Source organism: Eleutherodactylus coqui, chromosome 1, assembly GCF_035609145.1.
Source record: "Eleutherodactylus coqui strain aEleCoq1 chromosome 1, aEleCoq1.hap1, whole genome shotgun sequence".
Taxonomy (NCBI): Eukaryota; Metazoa; Chordata; class Amphibia; order Anura; family Eleutherodactylidae; genus Eleutherodactylus; species Eleutherodactylus coqui.
This window is the reverse complement of record NC_089837.1, coordinates 421752371-421764516: the sequence shown is the minus strand read 5'-3', so window position 1 is coordinate 421764516 and position 12146 is coordinate 421752371. Positions and strand designations below refer to the sequence as shown.

At 42.6% G+C, this 12146-nt stretch overlaps 1 protein-coding gene across 3 annotated transcripts in view; it reads right to left on the bottom strand.

Moving 5' to 3' along the window:
• DIAPH3 (diaphanous related formin 3) overlaps positions 1–12146 on the bottom strand; it is a 611019-nt gene that overhangs the window by 498544 nt on the left and 100329 nt on the right. For all 3 annotated transcript variants that reach the window (XM_066581399.1, XM_066581379.1, XM_066581388.1), the window contains one exon: positions 11266–11439. In XM_066581399.1, the coding sequence (XP_066437496.1) occupies positions 11266–11439 (174 nt within the window). The remainder of the gene's footprint in view (positions 1–11265; positions 11440–12146) is intronic.

Genomic DNA, 12146 nt, shown 5'->3' with positions numbered 1-12146 from the left:
CTCTGACTTGTAATTGCACTTTTGTATTGTTGTATAAAGTGTTTGCATATAATCTTAGTAAATACTTGTGCATCCTGGAAGAGGAATAATGCCCCCTATGGGATAGATCTGCTACATGACCAGATATGTAAGCCAAACCAGAGTCTTCTCCATAACATGTACTTCTAAAACTAGTCATGTAGCAATGCCCGTTATAGGGTCAGACATTGATTTACAGGGTTCCTATCCAATAGGTAGCATTACAGATGCAGATTTCTTCCTACATATCCCTTTGTCCCGGGGAGCATTGACTGACTGGCCTATAAGACTCCCTAAGCCAACATTCTCTATGTTTAGGGAAATTTTTACTGTTAAACAAAAGGGTTGTAAAATGGGCTGTCTAGGACTTACTACTACTGATGACCTATACTCCGGACAGGTCATCAGTAGTTGATCAGGAGTCTGCTATTCAGGATCGCTTCAGATTAGCTGCCCAACGTATAGCAACAATTGTAATGAGGCAGCCCAGTTTAGTACTGTACAGCAGTGCCAAATCAGGGTGCTGTAATATTGACAGCGCCATCAGCTTCCAGCACAGTCTGCAAGTTCGGCAATCAGCTGATCAGAAGGAATCCAGAGTGGCAGGCCCCACCAATCAACTACTGATGACCTGTCCCGAGGATAGCTCAGCAATACTAAACTCCCAGAAAACCCTTTTAGTTTTATGTGGGGAAAGTTAAAGGAGTACTCGAGTGTGATTCCTCCGTAAGTCACTACATTCTTCCCTAGAAGAAATACTTAAAGGGAAAATACCAGTAACATTATGGCACACATTCTATATAGGAAAAAAGCCTCCATGTGCTCCTGCATAAAATTAGAGGCACACAGAGGTATAGTATGGACTAGCAGGTTAGGAAGTGGTATAACACACTGAAGAGCTACGACTCCTGCACTCTAAAGTACACTGTTAAAAAAATAAATAAATCAAGCACCCAGAAGTAGTCGTTTTACTACAAAACTCGGCATGCAGTTACATCTCAGACAGACATGCAAATGATGAGAGTTGTGGTGTGATTAGATGAACGCTCTTGCCACCTGAGGCCCTAAAGAGGTTCCACTCTTGGTCTATAAAAATGCTCTCAGAGGCTACTTGTGTGTAGTGGACCTTTTCCCGTTTGTGTACAGCTTGTTGACCACTAGACGCCTCTACAACACAATCAGAGATTTCACCCAGTTTAGAGAGTTTGAGAGGGGGCACATTATTGGAATGAGAGAAGCTGGATGGTCGTATCTATGAACTGCCCAACACCTAGGCCGTTCTGACCAGACCGTTAGATGTTGGGACCAGTGGATGCATGAAGGTATGTGCATATAAGGCGACTGGGCTCAGAACACCCTCGATGGACCACTAGTAGAAAGGTTCGTCCGATAAGTACAAGTATCTCCAACTGTCTCGTTGTCCACCATCCAAAGACAGATGGCACCATCGTTACAGGCTCCTGCATCTGTCAGAACCAGTTTCAGGCGCTTGGGTGAATGATATCTGGTCAGATGGCGCACATTAAATGTATTGTCTTCAGCGCCTAACTACCATGATCTCTGTTTGTAGTGGTGCTGTGAACAATGAAACTGGACTGCTGCGGAGAGGAGCAGGGTTGTCTTCAGGGACTAATCCAGGTTTAGTTCGGGCACAGACAATGGCCGTGGTCGTGTCTGGAGACCTCAGGGTGAGCGCCTCAATCCTGCCTTTGCTGGGGAGAGGCACACTGCTTGTGCGATGTTCTGGGTATCCATCGCATACAACTGTCAGTCACGCCTAGTAGTGGTACGAGGGACCATGACAGCTCAGTATTATGTTCAGATTATCTTGTAGCCACATGTCCTGAACATATTTCTAAATGGGTGACTGGCAACACTGAGATCCATTGGCATCATGGAAAGGAGTTTGCTGCTCACTGAGCAGGCGCTTGCTGGGGTAGAGGCGGGGGCCGACGGTAGGACAGAAGAGCAGAGGGAGCAGGCAGCTAGCTGGGTAACAGATAGGAGGGGTAGAGGGAAGAGAATCAGGGAGGCTAGTCCTGAACTGGCACAACTCAACAAGTTTGCAAAATTGGCAGATGAGGGGGATGCCATTACAGAACTCAATTATAAGGGGAACAGATAGGTCAATCAGCCATAAGGACTGGGATCATCGAATGGTATGTTGTCTTCCTAGCGCTTGAGTTCAACACATCACGGATCGGATTGACAGATTACCGGGAGGGGCTGGTGAGGATTCAGCGGTCATGGTGCACATTGGCACCAATGAACAAATTAGAGGTCAATGGAGGGCCCTCAAAAACGATTACAGGAAACTAGTAAAAAAAAAAGCTTAAGGCGAGGACCTCGGATCCAAGCTTAGGGCGAGGACCTCCAGGGTAGTTTTCTCGGAAATACTACCTGCACCAAAAGCCACACTAGAAAGGGAGCAGGATCTTAGGGAGGTAAACAAGTGGCTCCAGAGTTGGTGTAAGAAGGAGGGGTTCAGGTTCCTGGAGAACTGGGTTGACTTTGCTGTCGGCTACAGGCTCTACCATAGGGACGGACTGCATCTCAATGGGGAGGGTGCAGCTGTGCTGGGAGAGAAGATGGCTAGAAGGCTGGAGAAGTGTTTAAACTAGGGACCGGGGCAGATGGGGGGGGGGGGGGGAAGACAGTGTAGATAGCAACCTGGGTCCAAGTAATGGGAATGTTGGGGGGGGGGGGGGGGGTAAATTTAGTTAGAACTGACAGAACAGCCAATAGTACAATTAATAGCAAAATGAATTTAAAGAACAAAAACAACCTTATAAACTGTATGGCTACGAATGCAAGAAGTCTGATGGGCAAAGTGTCTGAGCTTGAAGCGAGTATGACTGATGAAAACTACGATATAGTTGGAATAACGGGAACACGGCTTGAGAAGTGCGATTGGGCGGTGAATTTACAGGGTTACAATCTCTTCAGAAGAGATCGTGGTGAACAGAAAGGGAGGGGGGTATGTCTGTACGTTAAATCGTACTTAATGCAGAGGCCACGGGAAGATATAGGAGTAGGAGATGAACAATTGGAATCTCTCTGAATAAAAATACAAGGAGAAAAAAGAGGTGTCAAACCGCAACGAAATAATTATCATAGGGGACTTTAATTATGCAGCTATAAAATGAGAAAACAAAACCTGCAAATCTCACAAGGGTTATAAGTTCTTGAGAACAATTAAAGATAACTACCTTACCCAACTTGTGCAGGAGCCAACTAGAGGGGAAGACACTCTGAACTTAGTACTAACTAACAAACCGGACCAAATAACGGGGGTACAGGTTGAGGAGCACTTGGGAAATAGTGATCACAATATAATTAATTTCCAGCTGTCACTCAATAAGAAACCTTACCAGGGAATGACAAAAAAACTAAACTTTGGTAAAGCAAAATTTGATCAGCTCAGAACTACTATCAGTAACATTAATTAGGACAACATCTTCAAAAATATCAGTAGACACAACAAATGGGAAAAGTTTAAAAACAGCCTAATCACCTCATGTGAGCAGTTTATACCCTTTAAAAAAAAAAAAAAAAGAACCACAAGTAGAAGGAAACAAATGTGGCTTGACAAGACTGTAAGGGGGCAATAAACGGGGAAAAAAAGAGCTTAAACTATTAAAACAAGAAGGCAGCAAAGAAGCGCTAAAATACAGGGGAAAAAACTAAATATGTAAAGAAAAGATTAAAATTGCTAAGGAGGAGGCAGAAAGGTTGATTGCCAAAGAGAGCTAAAATAACCCTAAACTATTCTTCAACTATATTAACAGCAAACGGATTTGCACTGAGAGCACTGGCCCTTTAACGAATAATGCAGGAAAAATCATAGAAGAAAATGAGGGGGGAAGGCAAATCTATTAAATGGTTTCCTTTGAAGTGTATGCACCAACAAAAAGGAAATGTCACATGAGATGCAGGGGGATAAAACAACCCCCCGCTACATATTGCATACCCAACACAGGAGGAAGTGCAGAGTCGGTTAAAGAGGATTAAAATTGATAAATAGCTGGGACCAGATGGAATACACCCAAGGGTTCTAAGGGAACTAAGTGATGTGATAGCTAGATCACTATTTCTTATATTTATGGACACTATCAAGACCGGGGTTGTACCATTGGATTGCCACATTGCCAACCTGGTTCCAATTTACCAAAAGGGGTCCAAAAGAGAGCCTAGTATTTACAGGCCAGTAAATCTCCCTTCAGTAACGGGAAAAATATTCAAGGGTTTCTGAGAGACGCCATCCTAGAATACCCCAAGGAGAGCAACGGAATAACTCCTCACCAGCATGGGTTCATGAGGGGTCGATCATGTCAGACCAATTTGATCAGCTTCTACGATGAAGTAAGTTCCAAACTGGACCTGGGAGAGTCTATTGATCTCGTTATCTGGATTTCTCTAAAGCATTTGACACCGTTTCGCATAATAGGCTGATATATAAAATGAGACAGCTCGGATTGGGTGAAAACATGTGTATCTGGGTAAAGAACTGGCTCAGAGATAGAAAGCAGAGGGTGGTAATAACTGGTTCGTACTCTGATTGGGCCACCGTCACTAGTGGGATGCCACAGGGTTCAGTATTAGACCCCATTCTGTTCAATATATTTATCAACGACCTGATAGAGGGGCTGCACAGTAAAATACCAATATTTGCAGATGATACAAAATTATATAAGACAATTAATACAACGGAGGACAAGATATGGCTACAAACGGACCTAGATAAGCTGGGGGCTTGGGCAGAAAAATGGCAAATGAAGTTCAATGTGGATAAACTTAAGGTTATGCACATGGGCAGGAGAAACGGATGTCACCAATATACACTAAATGGGGTACTACTAGGGATAAGTGATATGGAAAAAAGACCTGGGGGTACTAGTGGATTGAAGATTTAACTGAAGCAACCAATGCCAGTCAGCGGCTGCAAAAGCTAATAGAGTCTTGGGGTGCATTAAAAGAGGTATAGGGGCGAAGGATGAAAACATTATTCTCCCACTATATAAGGCACTTATCAGGCCTCACATGGAATACTGTGTACAGTTCTGGACACCCGTGGTCAGGAAAGATGCTGCAGTACTTGAGGTGGTTCTAACAAGGGCAACTAAATTAATCAATGGAATGAAAGAACTGGAATATCCAGAGAGACTATCAAAATTAGGACTTTTCACCCTGGAAAGAAGACAGCTGAGGGGCGATCAAATAACTATGTATAAATATATTAGGGGACAATACAAGGATCTCTCCCATGATCTGTTTATACCAAGGACTGTGTCGGTGACAAGAGGGCATCCGCTACGTCTAGAAGAAAGCAGGTTTCATCACCAAGACACAAGGGGATTCTTTACGGTAGAGCAGTGAGACTGTGGAACTCTCTGCCTGAGGACGTGGTGATAGCAAAATCCATTGAGGAGTTTAAGAGGGGACTCGACGTCTTTCTCGAGCGGAAGGATTTTACAGGATATAGACATTAGGTGACCAGCGGGTTTGTAGTCCTGGGTCTTATATTTAGGTAAAAACTATCAAAAGGTTGATCCAGGGATTATTCTGATTGCCATTAGGGAGTCGGGAAGGAATTTTCCCCCAAATAGGCCAATTGGCTTCTGCCTCTTGGGGTTTTTGCCTTCCTCTGGATCAACTAGGCGTTGAAACTGGCTGAACTAGATGGACATTGTCTTCATTCAGCCTAACATACTATGTTACTATGTGTTCCTCTCACGGCAGTGTTTCCAATAGGCATTTCCATCAGGATAATGGTTGGCCGCACACATCTGTGTCCTGCCCGATTGTCAGATTTATTGCCAATAGAACATGTATGGGACAATCTGGGTTTTCAACTTCGACAGCCTATGAGTTTGCATGATCTAGAGGCTCAGTTACAGAAAACGAGAAAAGATATGCTGCAGGATACCATAGGAACCTGTATGCCTTAATGCCGCCCGTATCACATTTTGTATCCAAGCTACAGGCGGTACAACAGGATACTAGAGCCTCCATGCAACTGTTCAGTTTTCAACAATAAACTATGTTTTTGCTCTGATACTGTAATCACTTATTTATATCAACGTTACAAACACATGTATAAATTTTCAGGGTGCTTGATTTTTTTTCTGTGACAATGAATGTATATAGGACAGGTGTAGAGCAATCCCTCTCATATCCAACAGGCAGCTCCAAAAAGAAACGAGCTAGTAACTAAACTAGTCTCAGAAGGCATACTACGGCATAGTTATATCCACCGCCCTGTCACTGCCAGCTTAGTTAGTGCGGGTATGTGCTACTCATAAGAAAAGCAGGCGAGAGATTTCCAACATATTTTGCTAATGAACAAATTGCTTCTTCAGGCCATAGGAAGCGGTTTGTTCAATAGCGAACTACATTGCCTCTCTGTCCACTTTGATATTTCAAAATAAAGCTGCTACTTACCTCTCCCAGGTCCCTGGATGTGCACCAATGCATCCGTAGAATTTCCTTGCAGAAAAATCTGCAGTAATGAACATGATCTGCAATTATTCTGCAGGGGATATACCCCGTGGCATATTCACCAAGTTACCTCTAGACATGGCAATTTTAAAGATGCCACATCGACCTACTGACTGGGATTGTCCACCACAGATACATGGCATCCTGGTAGCACAAGCCCAACAACTAAGCACTGAGCAAATAAAGTCATTCTTCTCTTACCAGTGGATAGATCACCTCCGCACTACAGGAGGCAAAACTACATCCACAAACTTAGAAAAGTATACAAACCTCAATTCTTGTGTAGCCGACAGTAGAGAAAGATAACCTGAAATGTATTGAGCGTTCGCGATTCACAGGAACACAAGATCCTGCTCTATGCTTAACCAATGTAGGCCAAAATACTACATTCCCGAGTAGTAAACTTGAATGTTCCGGTCATCTTGAATTTTTCCACCACAGGCTAAATTGTAATATTAAAAGAAAGCCTACAGGCTTTTTCCTGCACCACACTTTGACCCCTTTGCGTGACCTTTGGTGGATGATTTTGTTGTCATTAGATTTGGTACAGCCTCACCACTGCCATAACGTCATCAAATTTGAGTTTGATACATTGAGTGACCGTCAGGCAAGGCCAAAGTTCCTATGTTAAGTCTAGCAGGGTGGTTTTGCTTCAGCTAGGGAGAATTAAGCGATGCTAAGGCATGTTCAGATCAAGTGCTTAGCGGTTTGACTGTTGCCATGTCCCCAAAACGTGGAAGACCAAACCGTAGACGGCAAACAGTTCAAGCCCAATCCTTGGCTCCAAAGTTCTTAAAACATTTACAACCATTTTCCCAAACCTGTTATGCTTGCGTAGCGAACATCGGGTCAATCTAGTTGTGGAGGAAACGCTTGGTGGAGCCGAGTAGAAAACACACTTTATTCCGGTGTCTTCCAGAACTGCAGCCAATACAGACTATTTGGCAACACACAGTACTGTACTAGATTATATCGTTTTCTATAGTGCGATTTGTTTTACCAACCTCAAATGATCCAATCTTCAAGTAAAATGCACTAAGTACACCGACGCCGGGACTTTCTACTACTTTCCTTCCGATAGTGTATAATCTGCTACCCGGGGATTATGGCGGTTCTGAGTGACTACAGTATTCTTCTTGGTTTCAAAACTGGCACAAAGACGACGGGCTTTTGAAAAGCAATCCATAATATTTTACAAAGAAAGAGGACTAGCAGAACATTGTAATGTAGATTCATGCTTGCAGAGCTTCAAACATCTTTCCCTGGAGGGAGCAGATCATTTCTGTGAAGTTTATCACAATTTTCGGTTCCATTCTGCTAGTTAGTGGGTATATACACATCGTCTTAAAATAAAGATTTAATGTTTTAATAAAACTGTAGTTAAACCCACTTTATACAACACAGCATTACTAAATAAAGCAAGAAAGTGTCTTTCATAAATGTTAGCGTAGAATATGAAAGTGCTTTATGTAGCAGCACAGTGTCTATACGACGGGAATAATCCTATACGGTGCACGCTTTTTTCCTACTAATTAAAACTATATACTGAAACATTCGTCTTTTCTAATCTGTTTTTATTTTATGATTGCAGACTTCATTTGATTTTCTGTCTATAATTCCAAGGACAGCCATCCTCCCTGAGCTGTGAACATTTGCTTTACAACAGCCACATGGCATAAAACTGCAATCATCCAAGAATACTTAAAGAGCACGCTTGGTGGAAAGCTCCATGTAAACAACAGGTCATTGCCTGACAATACGTTCCATGTTAAAAAGGCGTTAGCACACAGAAACCATCATCCCCCATCCGGTCATTGATTCGCTGGGGGTCTGACCAGTGGGTCCACCCCCGCCCATAACTCAGACCACAAGAATAGTGCATACTGATGCAGGCCTTATTTTTTAGAAGTGGGTAGAAAAAAAATTAAAAATAAGGGGAAAAAAACGTTTATTTTTCCTGCAATATAGCTACATGAGGCCTTGTTCTTTGTGGGGTAAGTTGTAATTTTCAATGTCATCATTTCATGTGCCATACAATGTATTGGGAAATGTTTAAACGCTTCTAAGCGAGATGAGGTGGAGAAAAAAAAACAAACACATTTTTAGGGGTATTAACGATGCAGTAAAAGTGACATTCTGTGGATCAATATGATTATAGCAAAGCCAAATTGATAGTTTTTTAAAACAGTACTACGAGAAAAAAAAAAATCTGCCTTTTTTAAAAACGTGCTTTCGGTCCTATCTTTTGGTGGCCGTACCTTTATTTACCTCATCAATGCAGCTGTGTCAAGGCTCACTTTTTGTAGGGTGACCTATAGTTTTTATTGATACTATTTTGGGGTATATACAACTTTTTGATCGCTATTGATTTAATTTCTTCTTAGAGATAAAGTGACCAAAAAGTGCGCACCAAGGCATCAGAGGCAGGAGAGGTCTTGGTCCACATTTGGAATGAACTAGCTACATATACATGGGGGTGACGGGTTTTGTTACTATATGTACCTTTGACATTCACATATAAAACTTTTTAACTTCAGGTTACATGGTGTTTGCATCTTTGTGAACACTTGTAGTGGACTGTGGAGGTCGGAGTCCACATACCGTATATATGCAACACCTTTGCTGTGGTCGCACATGCCCAGTGCCGCTCAGCTTACACCGCAGACCGAGAGTGCATGATTCTCATTATCCTTCAGGGTCCCAGTGATGAATCATGAATCATTTATCACCTATTCTGTGAATAAGTGATAAATGATCTTAGGATAATCATTTATCATAAGGGGTCATCCAGGTTCTAGAAATTGATGACCTATTCTCAGCACAGGCCATCATCATCATACCTGTGCGTGTCTACCACACAAGACCCTACTGATCAGCTCATTGAAGGGGCTGCAGCACTTGTGAAAGCGTATGGCGTCTTCAATATTTACATCCAAGCACAATCTCGTTAGTGTGCAAATTGCCGTACTTCCATAGTGGCCATTTTCAGTACTGCTGCTTGCCTCAGAGATACACAATACATATGGTTCTAATAGGCTCACTGCAGAGAATCGTGGCAAATCGCAGCATGCCGCTTTTTTAATCCCGCCAGCGGAGAATCATTATGGTTGTCCGCTGGTGGATGTGGGGCTGCGCTTTCCGTAGATAGCCCATGGAAAGAGATGACTGCGTTACCCGCAGCCGGATTATCGCCGCGGATAACAGTGACATAACGCCGGTGGACAGGAGGCCTTAATCTTTCAGTTTAAATACCGATCGTTCAGTCGTTCTCATTCACTTATACAGTGGCTGTGACCGATTTGTCTGCCTGTATAAACAGGCTGCATGAGCGAATTCTGACATAATTCACTCGTGCGAGCGATAAATCGTTATGTGAAGAAGCACCCCCAGGGTAATGGCAATGTAATGGAAGTTTGTTCAGTTGGATTATGAATATTATTGGCTATAGACATCCAAGTGAAATTGGTAACTTGAGGGCAGCATAATTTAAACAGCCTTAATGGCCCATTTACACATAACTATTATAGCTCAAAATGAGTTCAAATAGAACACTGGTGCTCCATCTAACGTGTCCAAATACACAACTCGTCGTTCTTTAGGCACAGGTGAGCAATGACAGCAAACAACCAGTCTGAGTACCACTGCTGAGGGAAACAGAACGGTGAGACTCCAGTAGGCAAAGAGTGCAAAATTTGTCTCACTGAGTAGTGGAAAAACATGGCCTGGTCAGAAGAATTTTTGTTATACCATGCTGATGGGAGTTCAGAACTTGACACAAGCAGCATGAATCGCTGAACCCTTCCTGTGAACTGTTCAGAGCAGGTCATTACTGGTATCTCATTTGTGGCAACTGCAAGAGTCTGTCTTGTTCGCATGGGCCAATATTGCGGCAGAAGGATTGTAACACCCAGTGGAATCTATGGCACAGGTGTAATGAGCAGCACACATCCTTCTCACACGCAATAACATGCAAACAATCTCCATACACTATCTTGGCATATACTGACATGTAATATGCGCCAAGATAGTGCATGCTACGATTCTTTTTGCGCATGTATTTTTCTTGCTGTGAGATTGGTATAGCTTATTGCATGCGCAAAAAGTGCACGTGTAAAGGTCCGTTTACACGCAAAGTTAATCATTCAAAAGATGGTTTTGAAGGATTGTTTTTCATAGACTGCTAATGGACATTAATGTTAATTAGCAGCTTATCACCTTCATTTGCATGTAAATGAGACTCTGGAGCTGTAATCAGAGCTCCTGTGGAGAATTCAGCACCATGGACAGCAAACAGCATGCGATCTGTGTTATTTTCTCTCCAGCTGAACTATGGATTTTATGCATAGCTAAAAATCATTGTTCAGCCCAAGAGTGAAAGATGGGAGCATTTACACACAACGATTATCGCTCAAACGATGGCTTTTCAGCGATAGTCGTTGTTTGTAAGGTCTAAAGTGCTACTAGACTGATGGCCATTCTGTGTGTCTCTAGGCATCAGTGTATCTACTACATGCCCCTTCTGTTGTAATCAAAGCCCAGGGTTTTTTTTTGTTTTTTTAATTTGCTATGCATTTTCACCTTCCATTATTTACATTTTTCTGTTAATATAACAATGGAGATGGAATTCTGGGTACGAGAATTCTTTCTGACAGATCGTACTCGGATACTGCACATCCCTTAAAATTACCAAAAGTTTAACACAAAGTTGAACCATGAAGACGCAGCAGTCTATAAAAATCTTACACTCACCATCATTTTTTCAAACAGCGCCAAGATTTCTTTATCTGACAGCTGCTTCTGAGGAAAGTCTTCATATTCGGAGGATGTAGACCCGTCGCTGCCAGTACTGGAGCTCTTCACGTAATGCAAATTAGGACGATCTTTCCTGCTTCCAGGAATCCTAATGCTGGAAAATCTGTCCAACTGCAAATAAAGGGAGATGTGATTAATAGCTGCAGACAGAGGGAAAATACCTGCATGTACGACTTCAGGAAACAAACCTGTACAGTGAGCGCCAGACAGCGTCCTTCTGACATATTTAGAGGGAAAACAAAATCTCATTGAGGTTATTAAAATAAATCTTATTTTATGCATTCAGCGCGCAGCTCTACTACTTCCTCCTTGTAATGTGGATTTATCACAGATATACATGCATAACGCAGGAGGTTTCACTGATCTGCATCTCATGCTGCGCACCCCTATTCTCTGCCAAGAATCCCCATATGAAATCAGATCATCAAGGCCGGTTTCATACGAGCGTATCGCAATACGTCCATAATACGGATGTGTTACAGATGACATTGCAACCGTAGGTAATCCAGATTTGATCCATTTTTGCCTGTGTATATTTTCTACTTATCCACATTTGCCCAATAGACAATAATAGCAATAAAGGTAAAACTAGATCATGCTGCATTTTTATAAAAACGGCTGTGAAAACTCCAGCCATGTGAATAGATACATAGATTTACATTGGCTCCAGATACAAAGCTAACCTGCACTCGTCTGGAAGCGGCCAGGTAGACAGAGAAGATAGAAGTGGAGATGAGAGGACAGGCGGGATGACTGGTCGGCTTACCATGTGAAGCATTCATTGAGGCTTCAGATTATCCGGCCCCAATTCTCACCGC